General features: G+C 41.8%; 2 protein-coding genes across 3 annotated transcripts; one reads left to right on the top strand and one right to left on the bottom strand.

Annotated features, from left to right (window-relative positions):
* The first annotated feature begins 199 nt into the window (after window positions 1-199).
* Window positions 200-5,591, top strand: uba5 (ubiquitin-like modifier activating enzyme 5). The gene is made up of 12 exons (XM_012853147.3): window positions 200-351; window positions 531-576; window positions 2,948-3,037; window positions 3,142-3,251; window positions 3,341-3,427; window positions 3,503-3,587; window positions 3,671-3,775; window positions 3,850-3,977; window positions 4,069-4,204; window positions 4,788-4,866; window positions 4,955-5,061; window positions 5,211-5,591. The coding sequence occupies exons 1-12, from the start codon at window positions 200-202 to the stop codon at window positions 5,286-5,288; spliced, it is 1,203 nt and encodes a 400-aa protein (XP_012708601.2). The 3' UTR covers window positions 5,289-5,591.
* Window positions 5,309-26,655, bottom strand: nphp3 (nephronophthisis 3). Of its 2 annotated transcripts, XM_036125156.1 has the most exons (27): window positions 25,868-26,655; window positions 24,280-24,405; window positions 23,977-24,127; window positions 23,711-23,863; window positions 23,204-23,337; window positions 21,015-21,175; window positions 20,017-20,173; window positions 19,381-19,455; window positions 19,100-19,270; window positions 18,895-18,998; window positions 18,252-18,366; window positions 18,005-18,148; window positions 17,786-17,883; window positions 16,478-16,580; window positions 16,315-16,397; window positions 15,828-15,966; window positions 15,541-15,705; window positions 14,258-14,352; window positions 14,045-14,167; window positions 13,749-13,938; window positions 13,426-13,667; window positions 13,230-13,305; window positions 11,516-11,643; window positions 11,128-11,368; window positions 10,893-11,018; window positions 8,546-8,661; window positions 5,309-8,439 (listed from the first exon to the last, which is right to left on the bottom strand). In XM_036125156.1, the coding sequence occupies exons 1-27, from the start codon at window positions 26,189-26,191 to the stop codon at window positions 8,271-8,273; spliced, it is 3,909 nt and encodes a 1,302-aa protein (XP_035981049.1). In that variant the 5' UTR covers window positions 26,192-26,655; the 3' UTR covers window positions 5,309-8,270. The 2 variants fall into 2 exon arrangements, 1 of the variants encoding a protein (XP_035981049.1); XR_004927379.1 differs by lacking the exons at window positions 5,309-8,439; window positions 8,546-8,661; window positions 10,893-11,018 and having other exon boundaries at window positions 11,243-11,368; window positions 11,451-11,643.
* Window positions 26,656-27,876: the final 1,221 nt, after the last annotated feature.

Here is a 27,876-nt window from a genome sequence, read left to right as displayed (position 1 = left end):
ACACACGAAGGTCCGCGTCCTGGCTTTCTACACGGACGCTGTTCGAGGGAACACACATCCTGACAGCTGTTTGGAGAAAAGCAGACGTGTACTTTCCTCTCTCTGCGCTGATTTCGTTCAAATTGGGTTTACTCTCCTTCCCTCTCGTTGCAGCGCGGTTCTTTGGCGCCAGTGGATTTTATTTTATTTTATTTACGCCATGGCGACGGTGGAGGAGCTGAAGCTGAGGGTGCGGGAGCTGGAAAACGAGCTGATCAAGTGTAAGCAGAGGCAGGCTGCCGCGGAGGATGCTCACAACAGACCCAGGATTGACATAATGAGCGCCGAGGTGGTGGATTCCAACCCGTACAGGTGGCTTTTCGCGTTTCTATTTTTAGCTGATTTATTACTATCATCATAATTATTATTATTATTATTTGCGAGAGAGCTCAGAGCAGCGAGAGGCGACGCCTTGTGACTCATCGCCTCTTTGGGTGGATCTCTAGTCTCCCATGGACCACAAACTAAACTCTGCTGTGTTTTTGTTTCAGCCGCCTTATGGCTTTAAAAAGAATGGGCATCGTGGATGACTATGAGGTAAGACATTTACCAAAAGTTTCTTTATTATTTCTGTGTTTTGCTGCTGCTCTTCTCTATTTGAGCAACTTTAGCTGAGGATAAATATGCAGACAATAAAAATCGAGGCTGTTCACATGTCCACCAGGGCAGGCCCTCCAGTAAAAAATCTTCCCCTGTATCCCATCACAAACTCTGTGTCATGATTTAATAAACCACCTAATAAAACAGAAACTGCAAAGAAAACCATAAACGATTTAAAGTAGAAGCTTTTTCTTCACATACCCTGAGGTCTGTTTACAAGATTACATGCATGTGCAAAAACATACGTACACACCACGGCTACAGTGACATGGACTAAAAGAAAGGTATCACACATCCATTTTTGTACGCCACTAGCAGCCCTTTGATCAAAAGTAGGCTGACAGGAAAGGGGGGCTTAGAGAGGGGCAAGATATGTGGCAAAGAACCGCAGATTAGAGTCAAACCAGGGTCAGCTGCCCCCTACATGGGCTCTACATGCTACCCCTGTGCCACCAGCACATCATTTGGTTCAATCTTTACAAGATTTGCAGCATAAAGGTAAAGGAACAGGCAAATGCATATTCCTTTTAAATCATTGCACAACTAAAACTTTTAAAAACCTTAACAGGGTGCTCGAAATCAATAAATATAGCACACTTCCCTTTATGGAAGTGCTTTTTCCCCTGGTTTTCTTTGCAGGAAAAGCCACGACTCTATACTTTAAAATTCAAACCAGGATGGATGTTCAGTTGACATTGATTTGAGGGGCCTGACTCTTTCTTGATGCATGCTTGATCACAGTCAATTTCTGCCTTTTATTTTGACACAATTCCAGTTTTGTGAGAAATTCAGTTTCCCTGAAATAATCCATTCTCCTGCAGTCAGGAGACCACAGTAGAAAAGCTGGAGAGGTTGATTCTACAGCAGATTTATTGATGAAGTAACATTTCTTCCTTTCATCATACACAACTATTTGTCTACATTTGAAGCGTTTCCTTACTAAAGCTACCCAAGGGAAGAGAATATTTCAACCTGCCTTTTGTCTCTAAAACAATCTGTTCTCCCTAGATCTAGAACACGGAGAGAGACCAATCAGATCATGTTTTGTCTCTCCCACTCATTTTGACTATTTCCATAAATTTGGAAACTATTCTAGAAATTTCTTTTATTTATCCAGTGATGTGTTGTAGTTTACATTAGAAAAGTGTTTTTTTTTTTAAATAAAAAAAAATAAGGTGAAAAATCTGATCTTGTCACAAAGCTGTAATTGTCATGTCCAGCGACTGAGCTTCCAGCGGTTTGTATCCATGATTAAAAAGAAAAAGTGTTAGACTGACTGCATGTTGGGTTAAACTGGGATTATTTCAGCACAAAAAAAAGACCCAAAACACAAAACTGTGTCAAAAACAAGAACTTCCCTGTCCCCACAGCATGACGCCCCCCCCCACACCATGTTTCACTGCGGGGACGATGTCTTCAGATGGATGTCTGGCATGTTCCCTAGTCTTTATGATCCTATTTGTTCACTTCTGCTCTCTAACTAAACCCCAAATGTATTTCACTGAGCAGCCGTATTTAACACGGGCCGCGCTTACTGTTTGTTTTACTTCTAACGGCAACACAGTTTTATCTGGGCGACATCAGCGTAAATGGCTTTGAATGTAAATCTTGCCTCTGCTCATTCCTTTTCGTTTCATTAGCAAGAGTCCAGCTTTGGACTGAGTTTTGGCCCCAGTCTTGAAATGTAAGAAAATGTCCTTTTTTTTTATTGCTTCCAATTAAGTGCTTCTTGCAGAGATTCAGTTTACATCCTTCCCCTTTGGATTGCAATACTTACATTTTTAGTCAAACATTGTGGATTTACGGAGTTTTTATTAATATTTTTAGTTAGATTCTCAGTGATATCTTGATTATTGATTGATTCAATTCCCTGTTTATGCTATAACCAGATTTGTTAAATAAAACAAACAAAATGAATGAATGGATTATATAGGTTTAGTGTTAAAAGTTACTGACTATTAGAAGAGCTGCTTTACTGGTTTGCTGATATCCAGGCCTTCCGGGCGGTTTCAAAACCAGGTTATCTGTCAAAGCACAGAAACGACCACCTTTTAAACGTTCAGTTCCACTTGCCCATAAATAAACAAACGCATAACTAAAAGCGGAGCCTTTTAGCACGCTGCTGGATCAAAAGCGGACCTCGGCACCGTGTCGCTTCAGGATTTCTAGATCGTAACGCGCAGCAACAGCCCAAGCAGGTTTGCAGAAAATGTTCGAAACTCGCGTCTGGTAATAGTCCGGAGAAGCTGCACAGGAGCGCCGTGCATTGAGTCTTTGGACCAATAACTATTTGGGGTTCTGTCGACAGAAAATCCGGACGTTTTCAGTCGCTGTGGTCGGCGTGGGAGGCGTCGGCAGCGTGACGGCTGAAATGCTCACCAGATGTGGCATCGGTAAGGTAATAGAAACCTCGTTCTACCTTTTTGTCCTGGACACCGTTTCCCTGCCGTGTGTTCGGTCCCTTCATGCAGACTCACCGGTTCCCCCCTCTGGCCCTTCCAGCTGCTGCTCTTTGACTACGATAAGGTGGAGCTGGCCAACATGAACCGGCTGTTCTTCCAGCCGCACCAGGCGGGCCTCAGCAAGGTGGAGGCTGCAGAACACACGCTCAGGTAAGGCGTTGGCACCCGGGAGCGTCATCCCCCCCCACCGGTCCGTCCTGTGTCCTCCATCTTTACTCCAGTCGCCGTTTTCCCGACAGAAACATCAACCCAGACGTGGCCTTTGAGACGCACAACTACAACATCACAACACTGGACAACTTCACACATTTCATGGACCGCATCAGGTGGGCACTCCCACCTTACGGACGTGCGTCTGCGAGGACCCGTCCGCAACTCTGATCCCGTTTTTTTTTTTTCAGTCGCGGAGGGCTGGAGGAAGGAAGACCGGTGGATTTAGTTCTGAGCTGCGTGGATAACTTTGAGGCCAGGATGGCCATCAATACCGTGAGTACCTCAGCGCGAGAAGAAAGCGGGGGCCAGCAGGACCATCTGTTCGGGTTTTAACACTTTTTCTTGATTTATTTCAGGCCTGTAACGAACTGGGTCAGATCTGGATGGAGTCAGGCGTGAGCGAAAACGCCGTGTCGGGGCACATCCAGCTCATCATTCCTGGGGAGACGGCCTGCTTCGCCGTACGTAGACGCACATTAATGTCGTTCTCTATTAGCACGATTTTATGGAAAACCGTATATTATTCGTTCTTTAGTGCGCCCCTCCGCTGGTGGTGGCCGCCAACATCGACGAGAAAACCCTGAAGCGGGAGGGCGTGTGCGCCGCCAGCTTGCCGACAACGATGGGCGTGGTCGCAGGCATCCTGGTGCAGAATGTCCTCAAGTACGTGGCCAACACCTCTGGCTGGCGTTACCCGCATTAAAAGCTCAGACTTTAGGGAGAAACGTTGAGAAAAGTGTGTTTTGTTCTGCAGATATCTTCTGAAGTTCGGCACGGTCAGCTATTATCTGGGATACAACGCCATGCAGGACTTTTTCCCCACTATGGCCATGAAGGCCAACCCGCAGTGTAGCGACCGCCACTGCAGGAGGCAACAGGAGGAGTTTAAGGTTAGCAGAGCTGATCTAAGTATTTTTACGTGGTTTCAGCGCAATACACTGCAAAAAATTTTACTAAAAGTAAGTAAAATTTTGAGTGTCTTTTTCCTTGATTTGAGCAGCTAAATAAGACTATTTGCCAATGGAATAAGAGTTTTGCACTTAACATAAGAACATTTCATCTCCATCATCTTATTTCAAGTGCCGAATATCTAATTATCTCATCTTGGGGGTAAAAATACTCATCCCATTGGCAAATAGTCTTATTTAGCTACTCAAATCAAGGGAAAATATACTAATTTTAAGAAAACTTTACTTACTTTTAGTTCCCTTTTTGCAGTGCAGGCCAACACAAAGCGGAACGTAAACCGCTTTGTTTTTACAATTAATCTAAAAAGCGTGCCGTCCATTTCTATCTGATCCCCCTTTGGACCCTCGGCTAATTGGTAAAGGGACCCCTGAACGCACCACCGTGCTGTAGCGATGGTTCTCTTCTACTTCAAGCTATGCGCCGCTTTGTCGGCCTGTCACGCACAGTTCCCAGGAAACCACTTTAAATGTTGTGATTGCGACCTGTGCGGCTCTTTGTGTTCAGAAGAAAGAAGCCGAGCGGCCCAAGGTGGAAGCTGCGCAGGAGGAGGAGGAAGAGATTGTCCACGAAGACAACGAATGGGGTCAGAAGCTCTTGTTTGTTACATGCGCTTGCTGTTGTTGACCGTTCCGACGCTGCGGGGCATTAACGCGTGCGTCTCTGTCGCGCAGGTATCGAACTGGTGTCGGAAGTGACGGACGCCGAGTTACGCGCCGCGTCTGGGACCGTCCCTGACCTCCCAGAGGGCATCACTGTGGCGTACACCATTCCAGCCGAGGTTAGCTACCTGTAGCCTGCCACGGATTGAAGGAACCAGCTTGTTGGTTTCGCTTCGTTAATGATGGGAAATCACTAAAGTTGTTTTATGTTTCAATCTTCAGCCTGTTATTAATCTGGACGATTGTGTCCCGCTGTGTTTTGTACCAGGAAACTGCCAGCGGAGAGACGGTGGAGGAGACTGAAGTGAGCTTGGAAGACTTAATGGCTCAAATGAGAAAGTTGTAGACGACGATGATCTGAAGAACTTTTTTTTTTTTTTTGTCTGAATTCATGCTACTTTTAACATTCTCATCCAAAAGTCTGCGTATGAAAGAGAACTCTTGAATAAACTAAAAGGCTGAAGACACACGCTGCATGAAACCGGTTGCAGGCAAACAAAAATCACACTTGGAATGACATCAGATCCTCATGACAAATGCTCTTTAATCTGTTTATTAACGTTTTATGTTGAGCGCGCCGACGCTTCGGCCGTGTGACATTCTGCTACAGCCTCACTGGACACTTTCTCAATAAAGTATTTATTAGATTCAGTCTATTTTGTTTTTTTCTTCCCTCAAATACTTTCCAGTGCAGATTTACGACTCGCAACATGAATACGGTGGACAGAAAACATCTACAAGTTAAAATGGCAGGTATTTTTTTAAAAATGTTTTTACATGTTTTATGCAACAGGTGACTTATAAAATTCAAGAAGAAAACAAAAAAGTCGCTTTAGTTTCAAGTTGAGCTTTTAGTCGTCTTGAGGATTTGAAGTACAATTGGTTAAAGTCGGTGATGGAGAAGACGGCTTTGGAAGGACTGAAGCTTTCCAGCCTATTGCTCTGTTCATTTACTCTACTGCGCCACCAAGTGGACAATAAATACACAACAGGCAGAGTGATTGGCGTGACTTTGATGTTTAAAGCTTTAATTTGAACGGTGATGATGAACGGTGTATATGAGGCCAACAGACACATTCTGGCCTTGATCACAATCTCTTTTGAATACAACAGCTGAATGGAAAGTGGGTTGTGATGTGAATCTGCTTGCACTACTTTGTAATTGTACACTTAAATATATTTGAACAACTAGATGTGACGGGGGAGTCAGTTTATGAATTAGTCCCGTGGTACAGCTGGCTGTCGAGGCTTCAAATTTTGCCGCCAACACAAGCCTCGACACGCGCTCCGCAAAATATCTGCCTGGATTACTGGAAACAAAAATATTTCTGATTTTCTAAATGCGAGAACGTGCTCCTGTTTTCTCCATGTCTGCTCTAAAGACCAGAGAAGCAAAACAGCAGCTGGATTTGGCTAAAATCTACCATAACCTGGAAGATTGTGTTATGTTGTTTTTAAATATGTAACCACATGTTTAGACCACACTTTCAAAGTGCCTTGGTGGTGGCAGCATCATGGAACGGGCTTACTTTTCTTCAGATTTGAAGTGTTTTTGTTTTTTCATAGTCTGAATTTGTCAAACCTTTATAAGGCAGAGGACAAATTCGACATGTGGCACGGTGACTGACGTCTACCCAAGATCGAATGCCTAAATTTGGAGCGCAGACAGGATCCCAGTGTAAGATTCTCATCTAACAAATATTAAGGGTTTGCAAAGTTACTCAATTAGGTTATTGAACTATTATTTTTTTTGCAGATTTGTTTGTTTTCCAGTTGAATTGTACAGAATAAAAAATTAAAGAGGTAAAAATGACCATGGCCTCACTTACTGAGCCACAGAAAGGTGGTATTTGACACTTCAGATCCACTAAACATGAATATATGAAACACAAAAACGTTTCTGAGAGAACATTAAACCTTTTAATGTGTGCAATATTAGGAGAGGACTATGAGCTGTACAAACACATTTTAAGTGTTTATTTAGTTTTAATTAATTCTACCCAAGTTTATTTTGTTTTGCATAAAAAGGTCTGTAACCCGCAGCTCTGGAGCCCCAACTTTCACAGTGATTCCTAATAACTTTGGCAGAAAAGGAACAAACTAATGTTTAAACTATAGATAGAATAACAATGTCCTTTTTTCCATGGAATAATTGCATTATATTTACACAACAGAATTACACTAAAGTACCAGTCATTGGGTTAGAAACCATGCACATTTTTTATTTTACATTTTTCTCCATAAATATCAACCCAAGTTCTGTGTTTATTTATTTGAAAATCTAATTTTCAAAGTTTTTTTTAATGACAACAAATTCCCTATAGTTTTAAAAAAAAAAAAATCTAAAATGACAAGTTGCCTTTTTTTTTGTAAATGGTACAATAAAAAAATGGCAGCTCTCAATGAGTTTTATTTAGCAGGGCTGGAGGCCCTGTGGGCCCTGGCCCTTGGTTGCACACCCCTGTCCTGGATGCTTTTCAGGGTCCGTTTGAAATGTACACATAAAAGTAAGAATAACACGTGCTTTAACATCATTTACAATACTTATAAATTCTTCACTCTAAAAATGCCCTTTAGATTATACAAAACTGACAGCTTTGAAACTTTGTAAACAGGTCAACTTACATGTCAACTTTACAAAGTAAGTGCTTGAGATCTCGTGGTCCTGTTGGTTATTAGAGGGCAGGCAGTTTAAAATCCTTAAGAGAAGCTCCTGTTTTACCAGAATTAGTTTTACTATCATAATACGACTAAAAGTGCATTAAAAGTTGTAACGGAAAGCAATTAAAGGTGTTAATTGGCACATATTCAGGGTACTTTTATACACAGAATTGAATCTCTATTGATGTAAACTTTGATAAACTTCAGAAACAATTATTTAAAAGATTCTGAGGGTTTTAAAAACATTACAACCATAAACGAATTTATCAACTATCCGCAGCAATGAGAAAAGCTTTTCTTTATATTAGTGCTGCTGTGATACTAAACACTCAGATAAATACTTCCACTGATTAAAAGTGAAGAAAGGTGTGCAGATAGTGCTGGTCATCAATGTTTAAAGACTTAACACCACAAATTGGAGAAAATAAAGGCCAAAACTAATTTGGTTGTAACCTTATCAGAAGTGCGTGTGTGGAGGGAACCCTTCAGCGTACCGTTTTTAATGCAGGTTGTTTCTCCTCCAAAGAGCCTTCTCACCTGCTTGTGCCTTCACAAAGGGTCAGAACTACCCCATACCCTTTTTTTTTTTTTTTTTTATAAAAGCGGGGGTGTTACATTCTGGCTGTTTTATGGTAAAGCCTCCTGCAGTGATTCCCAGTTCACAGAGTCACCTCGCAGCATGTGGTGGGGCAGCAGGCGTCTTCAGACTGAGTGCGTCTCCGCTGGAGGAATGGTGCGACGGCGCGTTGCCGCACACCAACGACGGCTCCGCCTCCTTAATCTCCATCGCACACTTGTAAAGCTCTGCTGCCCTCTCAAAGTCACCTTCCTCGTAACTGGATTAAAGGACAGGAATAATAAAATATATATATATATATACACATTAGGAAAATATTTAAGCAATTCAATTAGGAGGACGTTAAACAATCTAATTTTTCTCACTTTAGCACCGCTAGGTTTTTCAGGGTTTCTCCGACCCGTGGATGCGAGCGGCCCAAACTGTCCTCATAGACCTTCAGTGCTCGTTCATAAAGTGGCAAGGCCTCACTGTGCTTCTTCTGGAAAAATAAAAGACACCCGAAAGTAGCTTTTCGTCATAAAAACTAAAAATATTAACAGTGGAAACTGTGAAAGCAACAAAAGCATACAGCTATGAACATAAAGGCATGCAATAGTGTCTTTCACAACTGTTCCTTCCCCTTTATACGTTTAGTAAATACAAAAAAAAAAAAAAAAACTGAAATTGTTGATTTAATGTGTTAGGCCAATAAAACCCAACAAAACCATCCTGGCCCTATGTAAAAATATATTTGCCTGCACCTTCTTCAATCATGAATTAACTGACTAACCAAGTTGTTGAATTGAATTTTTATTAGCAAGCCTGATCACTGCCTGACCTGTAGAATCAAGAAATCCCACAAGTAGAACATAAACATAAAGATGGTAAAAAGAATCTCAATAACCCACAAATCATGCCCTAATCTAAGGAAATTCAACAAAATTTGCTGATATCCACCGGTTTAGCTGCCCGCTTCCTCACTAAGACTAAGAAAGTAGAGCACATCACCCCAGTTCTAAAGTCCTTACACTGGCTCCCTGTATCTCAGAGAATAGACTTTAAAATACTTCTGTTAGTCTATAAATCCCTAAATGGCTTAGCACCTAAATACATCACAGACTTGTTATCAGCGTATAAACCCTCCAGACCACTCAGGCCTTCTGGCTCCAGCCTGCTCTGCATACCTAGAACCAGAACTAAACAAGGAGAAGCAGCATTTAGTTCCTATGCTCCGCTTTTCTGGAACAAACTTCCAGAAAACGGAAAGCCTGAGTTCCTTTAAATCAAGATTAAAAACACATCTGTTTAAAATTGCCTTTGACTGTTCTAGTTAAACTGTTTTACTGTTTTTAATGTTCTTCTTTGTTTCTACATTCTATCCCTACTTGCTTTTATTCTGTTTTTTCCCCTATATTTTAATCATGTAAAGCACTTTGCATTGTCTCTGTACTGAATTGTGCTATATAAATAAACTTGCCTTGCCTAGAAAGGGTTACCTAGTCATTTCTAAGGCCTTGTGCCGTAAGAGCCTTTATCCACAAAACCACAGGAAAAAAATGTAACCCAGGGATGAAGCGGCCAGACTAATCACTCCAAGAATGCATCAAAGATTTAACCAGGAGGTCACAAGAGAACCCAGAGGCAGATCTAAAGCACAGCCGGCCCCACAAGACAAAGTCAGTGCTGATAATTCAACAATAAGAAAGAGACTGGGCAAAAATGACTTCCACATGACCGTTTCAAGCTGAAAACTCTGGAGACCAAAAGAAAAAAAGCTAACACAAAGGGGTGACGCCTATAGTTAGTAGTTTTACCGAGCTTTTGCTTTCTAACATAGGGCTATGTGGTCTTGGATAGCTTTTTTTTTGTTCTTTTTTTTAAACTGCATTTCATATTTAAACAAGTCTTCATTTTATGATAATAAGATTATTTAACAAGTTTTAGGAAATATGGCCAAAAAGCAAAACCAAATGATTTCTAGAAGTGGGCAAATACTTTTTACAGCAGGGTAAAACTCTTACTACACAACTACCCTGCGAAGGCTTCCCACCCTGAGCACACGGTCCTTCAATCTGCGGGGATGTTGAAGCTGACCAGAGAAGATGGATGGAGCTACATACATTAATTATCTTTATTCATCCGTTTTTAAATCGTATCGTTTCATTTCTTGTTTTACTATTTTATCACCTAATGTTCAGCATTTTAACAGTAAATCCCGATAATAATAATAATAATAATAATAATAATAATAATAATAATAATAATAATAATAATAATAATAATAATAATCTGCAAGACTTTAAATTTGATGCTCACAGACCCTCTTGGACCATTCTGACTGAGCTTGAGCCATTTTGCAGGAGAGTAGGCAAACATTTTAGCATCACCATGTGCAAAGCTGTTTCAGACTTACGCAAAGAGACTTGCAGCTTTAACCGGAGCAAAAAAAAAAAAAGAATCTACAATTAGCAAAAAGATGCAAAATACAAAAGCATTCCGCACTTTTCAGATTTTAAATTATAAACATGTTAGGTTAGCGTATCTATAGCCTTACACCTCACATAAATACACTACTGCGTGCTGGTCCTTATGACACAATCCCAATAAAAAACATTTGTGGTTGTGCTGCGATAAAAACAGTCCCGGGTGCGTGAATCATTTTAGCTGTGCCCTGTAAATTAGAGGGAGAGCGTATGTTGCGAGCTGAAGGGGTTTGACGGTGAGTCTCACCAGTTGGCAGAAGAGCACAGCGAGGTTCACCAGTGCTGTGGCCACACTCGGGTGTTTGGGACCGAAACTTTTCTCCCTGATATCCAGAGAAAGCTCGTAAAGCGGAACGGCCTTCTCCAGCTTGCCCTGCGTAGGCCACATGGAACCAAACAGGTTAAAATACAAAGTAAAACAGAACCAACAGAGGTCACGGGACAAAAAAGGACGTCAACGCTCGGCTTCGTCTGTGTCTCACTCTGCGCTTGTAGAGCATGGCCAGGTGCTTGACGGTGTACGCCAGAGAGGGGTGGTCCGGCGACAGGGCTTTCCTGCGGATCTCCAGCGCCCTCTCGTACATGTCCTCGGCGGCTTCGTACTCCCTCCTCTCTGTGTGGAGCGCGGCCAGGTTGTTGAGGGACTGAGCGCAGTCCGGGTGATCTGGACCGAGGACACGCTGGCGCATCTCCAGGGAGCGGGTCAGAAACACTTTGGCAGCACTGACGGGGAGGCAGCGGGAGAAGGACGTTACACATATAGGTGGAAAAGAAGGACGGAGGCAAATGTTACCGCTTCACGTACAACGCTAGACCTTCGTGCAAGGTCTTTATCACAGAGTGTTGACGGTGGACGGATGTGGGTCTTACTCCAGGTTGTTTTGGAGGTAGTAAAGGACACCCAGCTCGTTGAGCGTCTTGGCGCTGTCAGCAGAGTCCTTCCCCAGGGTCAGCTCTTCCAGCTGGAGGGCTTTGCGCCTCAACAGAGTGAAGCCGTACTGATGAAGAAGAAAACAAGATGAAGGCAGAAGGCCTAAGATGTTTCATTAAAAGTCAGTACGATACTTATTTAGAAGAAAAAAAAAAACAAGTATACAAAAGTGTATTAATGGAATTGTATCCGATAGCCCTCCTTGGGGTAGTGTGAAAAATCAGTTTAAAGAAGGAAAACAAAAACCCGCCATTACATTCATATTTTTGTTAATCTGAAACATTTGCATTCATTGCCCCTGAGCACATTTTGTGAATTTAGTCGAGGATTTCTGAGCGTATTTCTCTATTAGCTTTGCTCATATAGCTAAGTTTGGAGGAAGATCAGCTTTCAATTCTTCAGGGTTCTCTTCCAGTGCATTTCAGCGTAATGGACCATTGGTCTGAAAGTTTCTAAAGTTATGCTGAAATCAGACTGTTATGCAAATTTTTTAGAAGCATAACTGTTAATACGACACGGAACAGTGAGATGCGGATGTTTAGAGCAACATAGAAAAGTCAGTAAAGCTCTTAAACGTGCATCATCGTAGCTATGAACGTCCCGAGCCACATTAGCTAACGCTAGCTTTTATTAGCTTGATGAACAGCCCCCTTCGAGCAGCACTACACAACGCTCCAATGCATCCAGGGAACAGAACGACACACCAGCGTCCCGACACACCAACACACACGCGTGCACCCCCACCAGCGGTCCACTGTTATGCAGAGGAAAAAAATCCTGGCAAAGACCCTGTTCTTGCCTTAGATTCTGATTTTTTTTAGATTCTGATTTCTGTTTTTTGCATCTCTCATTAATGGTCCTCTTGCCCTCTCTGTACTCTTAATTTTTTGGGACGATTGATTAAACCAGAGCATGCGAAACCAATTGCAACAGTTTAAGTCCTGGGTTCAGTGTCGTTTTGGACCATTTGCTGCACATCTTCTCCTCCTCTCAATCTTCTTTCCTGTAAAGTTATTGTTAAATAAAGGCCAACAGTGGGACTAAAAAAAGAAGATAAAAACAGTGCTCTGTTGAAAGGTGGAATCCCTCTCTGGATTTTGTTTGGGGGGTATCATAGTAAAGAGGTCTGCATATAAATGCAAGTCACACCTTTTAGATATTTATTTGGAAAAGCCTTTTCTAAACGTGTCATTTTATATCCACTTTATACTCTACGGAAGAGGATTAGGGCCATTCAGAATTCTGAGAAAAAAAGTCAGAATTTTGACATTAATCTCAGAATTAGGGCCATAAAAAAAATCTATTCAATTCTGACTTTTTTCTCAGAATTCTTAGATTAAAATCAGAATTCTGAGAAAAAAGACAGAATTCTGGCTTTAATCTCAGGATTAGGGCCATTCAAAACAAAATAAATAAATTAAATTCTGACTTTTTTCTCAGAATCCTGAGAAAAAAGTCAGAATTTTATAAACTTTTTTTTTTTTTTTTAATCGGCCCTAATCCTCTTCCGTATTCCTCACTGTGTCATGGTCTACCAGAAAAAATCCTGATAAAACACGTTAAAGTTTGTGGTTATAAAATTACAAATTGTAACAAAAAAAAATAAGTTGAGGAGACACGACAAATTTGTAATTTTGAATATTTTTTCCTCACCATGTGACCCTTTTGCCTCGCCGTCTTTTGACGAATCCTTACTGACCTCTTGCGGAGTTTCTCAGCTTGTTCAAACCTGGAAGACAAAGTGCGAGGAGTAACCCGTCTGTGATTTGAATTCAGTCTTCTTCGATGTTCTCCAGAATGCTCACGCTGCTTTAAGAGCACATGCCAACAAGAACAAAGCTCCATTTACTTGTTTTGCTTCTGATAGAGCATAGCGATGGAGTCCAGCTCCTGCGCCACGGCGACGTGCTCGGCGCCGTAGGCGTTCTCGCTTATCTCCAGCGCTTGCTTGTACAGCTGCTCGGCGTTCCCGTACTTCTTCCACTGGACATAAACTCCAGCCAGCTGGTGCAGGGAGCGCGCCACGCTGGGATGGTCTGGGTCCAGGGCCGTCTCTCTGATCTCAAGAGACCGTTGTAAAGGGGCAACGGCCTACAAAAACACATCTAAGCCTATTAGACACAAATGGGGATTTCTTTATAGGACCAATCTTTTTTTTTTTTTTTTTTTTACCTGACTTGGAAGGCCCAGGTCTTTGAGAAAACGACCTAAAGTCTCGTAAAGGTTTGCGAGCTTTTTCATACTGTCTTCACTTTCGCAGCTCTTCTCGTAACGCTTCAGCGAGTCAAAGTATTCGGCTGCCATTGAGCTTTTGTCTTTGCCCACATACTGCCAGTAGGCCAGCAGCTCAGAGAAGTGTCCCCTTGGGAGTAAAAAAAAAAAAAAAAAAAAGAAGCAAAATGCAACACCTCGGAATGAGTAATAGCATCCTGTAGCTATGCACGTTTTCAGTCAACACAAACATTTACCTCTTGTAGAGGTTTTGGGAGACAAACAGGTTCAGAAGACTGAGCTGGAGTTTAGTTTTGTCCTCCTGCTGCTGGAGCAGCCAGGGAAGCTCGTCTGCCACTCGCCATGTCACGCAGTCCTGGCTACGAATGTACACACAGTGATTTGAGTTTCACCGGCTGTAGAGTACGATCCAAATGTGAAAAGGGGGGGGCTAAATACGGCTGCCCGACCTGAGCTGCTGATTGAAGTAATGGATAAGTTTCTCTCTGTACGGAGCGCAGCCGCTTCCTCCACCTAGGAACTCCAGCTTCACCGCTTTACAAGCCTGCAAGGCAGACAAATAATAATAATTAAAAAACAAAAACACTAAAGAATATTACTTACGACATATATTTTAGTAATGCCAAACAAAAATTACATCCATTAATATACTAAGATCTGAAATGGACTGGCTGGGAACTTAAAAGTTAAACAATCAACATCACAGAGTGGATTGGGACTACTAAGTATAAAACTTAGTCTCAGCACATTAGAAGGCAGTTTCAGTAACGGAATTGAAAAAAAAGGAATTAGGAAACATTTCTTTCTTCCACTTAATTTTCCATTACTATGCTTGGATATTGCACTTTGTAAAATCAGCTTCTTGACCATTTTTAGGCTTACCCTCTTTGTGGAGGGCGTCCGTAACTTTCTACTGGACAGCTGTCAAGTCTTCATCATGATGGTGCAGCACATAACATGGCCATAATATAACATTCCTGTAATAATAACTTAGTTGCTGTTGTTGTGTCAAATGATATTCACCTTTTCAGAAAAAAATAATTTTGTTTTTTAATTAGTCATTAGCTATAATCTTAAAAAACTAACAGAAATAAGCAGTGGAAATATTACTGTGTGACCTATGAGTATTGCTTTTCAGGTGGATTACTGAAAAATAATAACTTTTTAACGCCATTCTGTTTTATTGAGATGTACTTTTGCATTGCTCGTGGAAATGTAACACAAATCCTGGACTCCTGGAACGCTCTTACATCCAAAAGTACTGCAATGGGTCGGCAGGTGTCAGCACCCAGTTACTTCAACATTTGATTGCGAAGGTTTCCTTCTCGCGCGGAAAAAAAAAAAAAAAAAAAAAAAAAAAAAACAAGAACGTGATTCAGTGCTAGCGAAGCAAACCATGATAATAAAGTGGATCAAAGATGAGCCCGCCTCCCTCTCCATGAGGAAATATCTGGTCTCCCAGGTGGTGATTATGGAGAAACTTTGGCGCGACACTGCTGGAAGGATCTTTTTAAACAGAAATGGGTGATATCAACATAACTGGGAATTGCCTCTAATCTGGATTTAAATGGTTGACACTGAGGGGGGGGGTTCCAGACAGAAACTGGACAACAACATCATGGACGGGTAAATTATTTCAACATTTGAGTGGGATCGATATAATTTTTTAGCTATATGGTCCAGTCGTGTTGTAGATTAGATTATGTTTCTGTGGGAAAGTGAGCCTACTTACCTGGAGGTGGTGAAACCTGATGAGTCCACAGCGGAGGGTCACAATGCAGAGTCTGTTCAGGTGGTGGAGCAGAGAGGCCAGCGTGGGCCAGTCCAGCTCTGGGAAAAGATCCAGTGCCTCTGATTCACTCACTCCGTTGTGACTGGAAAATACAAGACACAGCATCTAGAGGAGAAAACAACGTACATGTACAAATTATTCTGCTGAGCATTAAAACTGCGTGGCCTAAAGCGTGCATTTATCTGCTGGTGCATTAACAGTAAAGCCTGGAGAAGACTTTGTTTGACCTCTTTCAGTATGTGCCTCTCTCTGTCTGTGTTGAGGAACTTCAACATCATTTTCAGCGCCAGGCGGTAGAGAGACAGGGTGTCCTGACACTGCAGACACTGCTCCAGGCTCTTCTCCAAGGACCAGCCAGAGCTGAAGCTATCCATCCAAAACAAAGTTGATTTATTCGTGAAAAAAAAAAAGGTCGTCTAATTCAGGAAATTGTGAGTATGATAAACAAATGTTAAAATATTTAGCAAATGTCCCTAGAAAGGCAGAATATTTTTACTTTGAAATAAAACCTAATGATGTTAATAGGGTTGGATGGTTTCAGGAATCACAGTTCAATTTCCAAGTAGTTTTTAATTAAATATGATCCAAAAAGGAACAAAGAAATGAAGGTTGGTCCTGGTCTAATAATCTAAAAGCAAATATCTACTTTTTTTCTTCGCTTTCTTATATTTATGCACACACAAAAAACAAAAACAAAGAGTGAACACGGCTGACCTGGTGATCATCCTGGCCAATAATGTGACGTATAAAGCGTTGCATGTCGACGCAGAGCGACAGTGCTTTTCCAGCTTTTTCTCCTGCAACAACATTGTGAAACGTTTAAGCTCGTCTTAAACCTTCACCACAATGTGAAACGCTTCAACGCCATCGATCTGACCTGATCCTTGGTGAGTCTGAGATCCACGGCCTGACACTCTGCACTGACTACGCTCTTGACTTCTCTGGGACTCAGTGGGTCCAAGTGCAGCGTGGGCCACAACCTAATAAAAGAAATAAAAATAAAAACAGTTTAAACTAGACGTGCCACCAAAATCTGAATTGCTGTAACAGATGTTTACATTGCACGAGGCGTCAGGAGGCGGAAAGGCGTGAACGACAGCACGAACAATACGTTTGGCTTTTAATCTGCATTTCTGCTGTTCTTTTACCAGAGTGGACTGATTACATAATGTACAATGATAATGTATTTTTGAAAACAAGTACCGTTTTAAAATTACTGTGGATTTTCTTTCCTCCAAACTGGGTTAAAGTCACACATCCAGGTTCAATTCAAATCGTACCGCCACATGTTTTTGTTGTTGTTGCCAACAGAAATGTTCTGGCATAATTCTGGTCAGATATTTGATCCATTTTCTGATAGAATTAGTTGAGTTAATGTATTTTTTTTTTTTTATTTAACCTAAGATGTACCACTTTTAGAAATCCTGCACACGTTTTGCATATGGCTTAGAGGTCAGGGCTTTCCAGAAGACTCGTGCAAGCCTGTTCTCTCCATTCCAAAAGCTGTTTTGAGGTTTGTTTGGGATCCCGTTGCTGTTGGAACCCCCAATTATATCACAGTTTCAACCATCTGACCCAAACCATCAACAATAGATGAAAGGAAACTGGTTAGGCTATCTAAGAACAACAAAGTAAACCTGCGAGGCTTAAGCTTGCCATAAATTGCAAGCTTTTGGAACAGCGGCATCACTGTCCACAGTTTTAAGGGTTTTAAACCTAAGATCACTATGTGCAGACTGTCAAGCATGGTAGTGGCAGAATCATGGCGAGGGTGCGTTCCACTGTAAGTGGTGCTGGTACATCGCATGAAGTGGATAAAATAATTAGGAAGGAGGACTGTTGAAACTTAATCATTGGGAGCGTCAGCAGGATAATGAACCCAGACGTACATCAGAATTGGCCTCAACCTTATTCAAATTCTGCGGACTATGCACCAGCTGGGTCGGTGCCAGACAAACCACAGATTTAAATGTTTTCTATTATTTCTGATAAGAGTGGTCAAATATCCAGCCTGGATGATGCAAGGACTTTGCTGATGGCAAAAAAGAGAAACGTGTGGTTTCTCTGCGACTCACTCGGGGATATTTGACCATATGTTTGAGGAAGTCTTTGCAAACCCACAATGAACGCAAGCTTTTGACCTGATAGTAAATGTACGCAGAACATCTGCAATCAGAAATATTACCTCCAAGCCTGCGGACACGTCTCTACATTGACAGATACGACCACTCTGACATTGACGGGAAGAGGGTCAATCAGCCACTTCATGTGCCTTTCTGCTTGCTGAAACAGACAAACGTTAAAGTTAAAAAAAAGAAATAAAAATTCTCCAAATACGGAGATAAACGCGACAAACTAAATTAAAATGTGCTGTGTTTTGATTTAGATTCGAGAAGGGACATACTTGTATTTGGTCAATGGAGTCGATGATGATGATGATGTTTCCTTGATGCCGGGCAGACAGTCTCTCCAGCCAGCGGGGAAACTCTTCCAGGATCTTACTGGGATCCATGGATAAACCAGAAATGGACCAAAAGTGCTGCAGCAGCTACGTGGCGATACGTATATAAACAACATAAACAGTAAACAGACTCTCCTGCCAAGCAAGACGCGTCTTAGCCGGAAGCAACCCAGAGACGGAGGCTCTTTACCTTGACCGTGAGCCGCTTGATGATGAGGACGGGCTCCGAGCTCGTGGAGAGCGGGCGGCCGACAAAGTGATAAAGGAACAGAGTGTTGGGAGACTGCTTCTGCTGCAGCTCAATCCTGCAACAATAAAGACTCCACCACTATTAGGCCAACTAGACCACGCAAAAAAGACATTTACATTCGGACGGCGACACGTCACACTGAACGCATTCGCCACGACGCCTCAATCAATGGAACTAAATCAAATTTTATTTGTAGAGCAGTTTTCAAACGGGGACGTTGAACAGAAAAGGGCTTTACAGATGTTAAAAACGCTCTGAGAATTATTAAACTATGTAAACTTAAAACAAATCCAACTGTTGTGGAGAGTGAGGAACTGAGGAACCGTTCCTGGAACTATAATAAAGACATTTATAAAGACAATAATAAAAACAAAACATTAATAGTAAATAAAAAATATATATGAACACTTAAAAAATATGTAGATTTTCAAATAACTAACGGAAAAATATAAATAAAACACATAAAAACCTGATTACTAAGTTCAACTAAAAGTCAAACTTAATAGATAGCTATTAAAGGTTCTTAAAGGGTCTTAACCAACAAATTATACTAACTGATTGTATAGAAAGATCATCCTCTCACCATTTGGAGAGCAAGAGGGACTTTCCTGAACCGGGACCCCCAGACACCAGGAGAGGCGGCGTGGGAGGGGGGGCAGCAATCATGTCGTTCAAACGATCGATGTACTGAGGAGACGCAGCACAGAGTGAAAAACCTTCATACATTCAGAAGTGAGACGGTGTAAAGGGACTGTTAGACATTTGAACAGAGGAGACCTACACTGTACCTTCTGGAAGCCTAAATGAGAGGTGGTGCTGCTGCACGCCTGCTGGTACGACTCGTTCTGCTCCTGTTCGTCGTGCAGGTCCCAAAGCACGTCTCCCAAGTCTTCCTCGCACCCCTCGTCTAGGGCGGAGTCCTTTGGGTCATCGTCGGCTCCTTCAAAACCCAACAACTCCTAGACGGTGGGGATAAAGATCAAGTGTTTACATATGCTGACACATACAAAATGATGTCTGCACACACTTCCCTTTAGGTGTTGACGCAATAAGAGGAGAAGGCATGCACCTGCTTGATGATCTTCTCTAGCTGAGCGTAAATGAGTTGAGCGCCTTCTTCTGCAGAGCCGCTGTGATCCACCACCTGGGTAACAGTAAAAGTCAGACAGATAGAAACAAAGCGTCTGCACCTGCATTTTGTTTTATTATTTAGTAATAGGTGGAAAATCTACAAAAAAAACAAAAAACAAAAAAAACTTACATTTCATGTTTGTACGGATTTTCCATTTTAAATTGTCCTACATTTCCCCGACCCATATTGTTCTGGACTTTTCCAAGAGGTTGAAACATTTACCACAACTTCAGCTAATTATGAAAAAGCAAAACGATGAGCATTGCTTGTGATTTGGCATGGCAGTAAAGTGCTATTTCACAGATTTTTAATTGCGTGTGGACAAACTTTGATCAGCTGAGTTTTTAACAGTGGACTGGTAAAATCAAAAACACACATTTTGAGATCTATGACACATTTAATATGTTGATTGAAAAAAAAATTAAGAAGGGGGTTTCGGTGCTTTCAACTTCAGATTCTGTTTTAAATCTCCCGATTGAGCAGGATCTTGTGCCCAAAAAGTAGGAAAAATAATGGCTTTTACAATTTTAAAGAAAGAATGGAATATGTCTGTCTAAATCTAGACTTACACACCTTGATTTTGGCGGCCTTGTCCGCTGCATTAACCCTTTCCAGCAGCTGCCTGACGGGCTCAGACAAGCTGTTGTCCTCTTCGGTCCTAAGGTACAGCACCAGCGGATGTCCGTCCGGGTTCTTAATAAAAGCCTCCTCACAATCTTCTACCACACAGCTGCAAAATTAATCTTTTTCAGTACAATATAAACATCTGTTACTTCTGAAGACACAGAGCTGCAACGCCCTCTTCTTATGCAGCTGAAACTAAATCTGTACATGCAACATATCAGTTTGTGATCTTAAATTCCACTAACCGTATGGTACCTATGTTTTAGGTCAGTCACGAGTACCAAAAGGATCACTATTTGTCAAATCTCAACAATAATTAGAGATTATTATTAGAGAATTTAAATTACTAGAGTTAATAGGAGGCGCATCTTGCGATATATTTTAAGCCAAACCTCAAACATACTGCTACGTAGTGTGGCATCATGGGAAAAATGAAAAGAAATCAGCCAAGATATCAGAAAATCAACTGTGGACTAAAGTCTGGTTCATCCTTGGGTTTAATTTGAAGACGCCTGAAGGTGCCACATAGATGTTCTTAAACACCTATGTTCAAGTAAAGACCCCCATTAAACATTTAAGTAAAGAGACGGGATCTATGCCCTAGAGAGGAATGTGACTTGGGGGTGAAATGTTTGGTTAATAACCATTTTTGGCTAAAAATCTAGCAGGACGTGATTCCTGTTCGAATTCTGACCTGCGTTTTTAATCTGATGTGTACGAGTGTGAGCCAGCACTCTTTATATCGTGTAAACATCCAATGTGTGAACAGTAAACGGTGAATGGAAACAGCTAAAAGTCTCCGGTGAGGTTCTAACTGCACCAGGGTGCCCAAACCCAAACTCAGCGAACAGACAGCCTCTTTAGAACAAAATGTTTTTTTTTTTGGCCCTGAAAAATGCATGCGATCCCATGGGAATAAGCCAGGCATGCTCAGAGGCGTCCCGTACCTTGTGATGGTGGATTTGAGAAGAAGCACACACACTGAACTCCGCTCGATCTCCTGCTTTCGCACCGCGGCGTATGAAGCAGCGGTCTCCTCCGGGAAGTAAACGTTTAGGTAGAAATGGCCCAGACCCTCACACATTCTCCGTAACACCGAGGAGTGTTTCTGTCCATTAGACAAACAAGATTTACAAGAAAAAGTATTATTTGCAGCTTCCAACTATTCAAATAACTTTCATTTAGGCCTCAGATGCATAGGCTTGGCTTAGAAATCACATGGGTCAGTATTTTGTGACGTGAGAACTGTACATTTGAATAAAGTCCCGTGTTAATGCTTTCACTCGCATTGATGGCTTTTTTCTGGTCGTTTTAAAAACAGCCTCAGAGAGCTGCAGAATTAATCAAACAGCCTCAGAGAGCTGCAGAATTAATCAAACAACTTTTTGTTCATGCATGGCCTGGATCAAGATCTTCAAAACATGAGGCATGCATAACCTTGTGGGTTATTATGGTCAAAATGTTTTGCCAGGACATGGTAAAGTTACTTATATGAAAAAACTTATTTTGACCATTTGGAAATCCAGAAAGCTTTTTAATTTTCATCTGCAACGTTTACACACAGGTCATGGATTGTGTTAAACTGAGAATACTTAATGTAATGATTTAATATGTTTGAGCTGACAGAAGAATGGCTGAATGTAAAGACCATGTCAGTCACGACAGAGGTAGATCGATTATCGTAGATTATCCAAACCACATGTTGTGCCCACCGGGACAAGAGGGGTGGAGTGATCTGTTTGCCAGCGTTGTATGCTTCGTCTATTTAGTGTAAAGTATTAACAGTTCAGTCCCTCTGTGATGAGATGTCGGAGCCATCCCGCTGTCAAACCCCAGGAGAAACAGCTGCCTTCCACCTGTAGGGAGGGGAACCTCAGGCCAACTGAAAGATGCCAAGCTGAGCGGATACAACCCCACGGCTGCAAAGCCAGTTCCTAACGGCACATTTCCGATGGTGTCTAAATGGCTCGACTCCATTCAGGCCTTTTCCTTTACAACTAGGTACCACATTAATGTGGATGGCGTCGTCATAGCAAGGTAATGTGATGTGCTTGTATGGGACAAAAATTCAATGCAACAAAAAAAGAAAAAAAAAAGAGAAGTACAGGAAAGAGTGGTAAGTCATAGAGCGGTATGAACTGGATGAAAAGAAAAGAGTTGTAGGGGTGAGGGTAAGCTAAAATGCTGATGCTAGCTTACTATGGTGGTCTGTATATGCAATAAGCCCAACGTACAATGATTTAATTGTCGTTGATATAACGACATGTTGTAACATGTATGCTGCTGTGTGTGTGTGTTTCGGATGGCTCTCCTGTTGCAACAGTTTCGTAGCAGACAGTGGGTCCGTGCGTTTGACCGAAACTCCCAGTGGTGGGATTGTATTGTTCCTGGTTTCAGAGGCAAAACGGTTAATGTTTCAGACCAGGTTAGGCACTTTATTAAGCACTGTTCTGTTGGAGATCTTGTGGTGCTTAAGAAGTTGGATAACTGGCTGTAAAGACTAAAAAACAACCTTCTCACTAATTCCTCCAGAAAGTTTAAAGTTAGATTTTAGTAGAACGTCTTGTTCTGGGTTCGGAGGACTCCATGAGCTCCTGAAATATTTTAGTTCTTAATCAGCTTAGACAGCAGCATTTAAACATTAATTTTCAAATCGTTAAAAAAAATCCCCTTTTCATAATTAGTGTGTAAATGAATACGTGCAGTGTTTTGTTCTCGTTCACTTTCTGTTATTTATTTCATGAAGGTAATCAGCACCGCAGAGATATTCTTTGACTTGTGATAAATTTGATTCTGCACTTTAGCTCAGAAATCATCAGTTTTAACTATCTTGGTTCTAAATAAGTTCCAAAATTGAGAAATACATTAAAATCTCCTCATTCCTTTTTCAAAGAGGAAAAACCCGAGCTCCCTGGAATGCTTCCTTCAGATAGATGTTTGATGAGCTGTGAGACTGGTTGATTTACGAACGTTGATACAATTAAATCCACAACAGTCATAAAGACGAAGACGTCTGACCCGCGTCTTTCAAACAGCCATGTCTGTGAAGGTGCATTTACCCATTATTAATGTCGAAATATCCCTCCAAAATAAAGTTAATTTGCAGTTTCAGGCTTTAAACCTCCATGAAACCGACCTTCATAAAGATATCCAGCTCAGCTTTAGCGTCTTGTGTGCAGATTAGGTAGCAGCGCACGGCGTTACTCCATAAGGCCTGGGGCACATGAGGCGACACCTGGAGGAGACTGGCCACTGCAGCATCCCAGTCATCTGCAGGAAGAAAACACACGCGTGAATAAAGCCGTCTACATGGTACATAAACTAAGAAACTCTTAAACAAACTCTGCATGATATGTCAGTGTGGTAAAGCACAAAGCTATAATTTAGTAGCTTCAGCTATTGTTGCAAGTGTTAATAACAATATTTTTTTTTTTTTTTTATTTCTTTGCATTTTCATGATGGTGTGGAAAAACCTTGAAGGCGAGCAGAGAAATGGTTGCAAAGGGCCAGTCTGCAGTGTTTTGAAGCTGTTCCCTTGTACGCAGGAAGCCCACTCAACCGCACTCGTTATCTTTCTGACCACAAATTCCTTTGTAAAGCTGTTATTTGCCTCTACAGGATGTCTCTGCAATAATTTCCTTGCCTCTGCTAACATTTGCAAAGGGTCCTTCCACATCTATTAAACTGTGTGCAAACTCCGGTCCTCTGAACGTCTGTTGCAGCTGCATCATGCTACCCATAGAGGGCTCACTTCCCAGCACCCCACCAGTCCAGTATTCACATTGGGTTCCTGCAGCTATGGAACACACACACACACACACACACACACAAAAAAAACACACATACGTGGATTTAAGCAGGATTATAGAAAAATAAATGCCTATATGCGTATAGATATGTGCGTCTCACCAGTCACAGTGGTTTGGTTATCATCTGAGTCGGAGTCATTGGGACTAAAGACGTGGATACCCTGAGTCTGCAACTGCTGCAGTTTGGCCTCCAGATCCCTCTTTGCACGCAGCAGGTCTTGTATCTCTTTCTCTTTTGTCTCACGGAAAATCTAAATTTAAGTAAGTACCGGATTCAAATTAGCGGGCCAGAGAGGAAACCCACAAAGTTAGACCCAGGTGGAGAAAAAAAAAAGAAAGAAAATAAAACTGTGGTCCCAAATACAATGCAAAGAAGAAGAAAAACATCTTTGGAGTGCCGTACCTTAAACTGCCGTTTTACTTTGTCCCTGTCATGCTCAAAAGTGGCAGCCCGCTCCATGGCTTGGTACTTTGCCTCAAGGGCAGCTTCTTTCTCTCTGAGAATCTTCTGGTAGGTTTTCTGTAGAGCCTGTTAAACCGAAGCAGAACAGTTCAGACAGCCTCTCGTAAATACACAGCAGGGCAGGACGATAAATCGATTTAATCCATTCATTCGAATTGACAATTTTTTTAAGATAAGATTTTTGAAAAATTTTATTTTGCCAATGCACTCATTGGGCTTCTATGAAGAGAATATACTGAATATATATGTGTGTAGGAAAATTATTGTCAAAATAGTGCAAAGAGGAAACTTTTTTTGCCATAATAAAAGGCACTTTCATTTATTTGTTTACTTTTTTTGATTTCATCTGAAGTTACACAGGTGAAGCCAGTTCTTAGCTCATTGCGTAATGCCACAAGCAGTAAACATGTTATATTTTCATTGCTTACAACGGCAGGACCGCCATCTTGTTTGACAAGCATGTTTCCCGCAGCTTGGATTTAGTTGCACTTTGAATTCTGGTCAACTCCCAGACAAAATGCTTTACATAAAACCAAGATTTGAAAATACTTTCTTTAATTTCTTTTTGTGAAAGGAAAAGGAGGGGGGGAAACAAAATCGATTGATCGGATTTGGTGAAATAAAAATCGGAGATTTTATTTTTAAGCCATATCGCCCAGCCCTAGTACACAGTAGTCTTTGCCACTTTAAAAATGTTTCAGATCATCAAAAAAGCTTTAATATTGAACAAGGAGAACTTGATTAAACACAAAATTCCCCTTTTCAATGACGATTTCATTTATCAAGAGGAAAAAGGCCGAGCCATGTAAGATCTAAAAAATTGTTGAGAATGTCATATCTAAGACTTTTGGGGCTTTGGGCAAACCGCAGTGAGATACATCATGCCTGTAATCATGCCCCAGGCCTAACTAAATTCCTCCAGGAGGTCACAAAAGAACTAAGGAGACAACATCTAAAGCACCGTTAAGGTTAGTTTTTGTTACTCAAGAAGAGAAAAGACTCAGAGTCCCAAGTCTAAAACTCCTCCTGACTCCATCCCCCCCCAAAAAAAACAAAGGATTGTCTCACATTTATTAAAATATAACATCCTTATGATCCCAAAAGACTTTTGGGGAAATTATTCTCTGGACCGACTTGCCGAAAGTGGAACCTCTGGGAAGGTGCGTTACCTGTTACACCTGTCGTAAAAAACAAACAAACAAACAAACAAAGAAAGCATTGCAGCAAAAGGACACAAACCCAACACTATGATGATCTGGGCTTTGCTACAGGAAGGACCACGACGACCTGCTGTGATTGACAGAACCGTGACCAGCAATTGCTGCTGAATTTATCAGGTTTACGGGCCATTTGCTTTCCCACACAGGGCAAGTGAAATCTTCTTTTGAAAACTTGCAGCTTTTACTCTGGTTGAGCGGGATTGTGTGATGGACTCAGACAGGTAAGCGTGACGTAAAAGCATCCATCGGGGGACAAATAAATTTTCACAGCACCGCAGGTGATCTCGGCGGCCAGCCCCTCCATTTACCTGCAGCTCCGCTCTCAGCCTCTTGTTCTCCTCGTCCAGCTTGGCCTCCTTCTTCTGCATGGACGTGATCTCGTTGCTCTTGCTGACGCGAAAGATCTCGTACTCCTTGCGGAGTCTCTCGTACTCGGCAGCGTACTCCAGGTCCACGGAGCCCGTGGATTTGAAGCTGGCCCCGATGACCCGGGGACCGCGGCGGAAGGAGCTGCGGAGGAGTCGGGCTTTGGGCTTGAGCTCCACGGGGATCTCACAGGCTTCCCCTCCCTCGCCGCCATACCCGTCCTCGATCACCTCCCCTGGGCTGACCAACGAGGATGCGGTGCCCATAACGGCGATTATATTAGCCTGTTCTGGCGAACATAGCTGCCACGGAGCGGTGGGAAACAAGGCGCGGGGTGGACATCCTTATATCTATCCGAGACTGTGATTTTATTTCCATTACATTGTCACAAATAAGCTAAGGTCGCAAAACTAAACGTCCGTACGCAGGAGTGACAAGCAGCTAAAATGGGACCAAAAACGCTAGCTAATAATGAGATCCCGTGCGACTAAAAATACGAGAAAATACACTTAAAAAAACACGACGTGGCCGCATTCGACAAACTTCTCCACAATGTCACGTTAAGGCTGTAACAAACCCGCTTCGGTAAATGTTATTGCGTCGAAATGTTATCCACAGGAACTCGGAGTAGAGGAGAAAACTTGAGAGGCCAGTTTTTAGAAAACAGACACATAGCGGCCCCGCTCCCCGTTTTCGCAGCTTCCTCCCGGCTGCCTTGGTAACAAGCGCAGCGTACGGAAGCCCTGAAAGGTCAAGCCAGGGGAAATTTGACTTTTTGTTTTTGAAGGAGTTTGCTATACGCTCACTGGTGGGCGGTAGGCAATTCGTTCCATTGCGCCCACTATTGTTATTATACAATAGTACTTCGTATATGCGGTGAAATTTTCAACTTTTCCATATTTTGTTACATTTTGTTAACGCCTAAATGCAGCGCATAAATGTGAAACGGAAGGAAAAGGATAATGTTTTTGTTTTTTTGTTTTTCAGACTGGAAAGAGTGTGGTGCGCATGTGTATTTAGTCCCGAGTTTGTAGTTTCCAAAACCACCTTTTTTGAGTGCCAATTTTTATTTTTTTTTTATTCTTTCTTTTGTTAAACTCAAGTTTAAAGGGATAGCGTCAGTGGACAGTGGTGGTTTTTACATGAATCGTGCCCTGGGCAAGGGCAAACCCCCTTCTTCTACACCCTATTTAACCACCATCCCGCAATGAAAAAAAGACTGACAAACCCCCCACCCCCAAAAAAAAAAAACAATCGGAAGAATCCCTAGAAACTTTACAATATGAATCAAAACAGAATAGAAGCAAGATTCCAATAAACTATATTCATGTTTGTAATGTGACAATATGTGGAAAAGGTCAAAGGGTGTGAATACTTTCCACTAAATTCACAGTTTATAGTTGACTGAGTTTCTCCAAGCTCATTCTCTAAGGTCTGTTTAGAGAATGATTATTGTTTGGGGCTAAATGGGATTATAATTCTGTGTATGGATTTATACCATAAAAGCTCCAACTCATGAAAAAAACATTGGGTTCGATGCTCCTTGAGGTAAATCGTTCTGAATTTAGTTATAGTTCAGTTATATTTAGTACTTTATGGTTTGTTATTGCTGACGGAAAAAGTTCTGCTAATTTTTACCCTTGCCTGCAGACTGAATTCTCAACCGTTCGGGTCAGGAAACCAAAACGGTTTGCGCCAATCACGTTGCAGTATTACGGTTTAAAGGTGGGACATACCAGCTGTGATGAAAACAAGAGGCATGGCAAAATAAGCATGGCAGCGCAGGAGGACACACGTATAGCTGCTGCTATCACATCTGTTTTGTCAGAATCCACTATCGTCACGAGTGTCAATGTCCAAATAAGCGCGCCTTGACTAGCCTAACTTGTGGTTTCTCATGGCAGCTGCTGCTCACAAGTTCATTTGATGCCGTGATTGGCTAAAACAAACT

This window comes from Fundulus heteroclitus, chromosome 21 (assembly GCF_011125445.2).
Source record: "Fundulus heteroclitus isolate FHET01 chromosome 21, MU-UCD_Fhet_4.1, whole genome shotgun sequence".
NCBI classification, from domain to species: Eukaryota; Metazoa; Chordata; class Actinopteri; order Cyprinodontiformes; family Fundulidae; genus Fundulus; species Fundulus heteroclitus.
The sequence above is the reverse complement of the archived record's forward strand: the minus strand, read 5'-3'. Positions and strand labels throughout refer to the sequence as shown.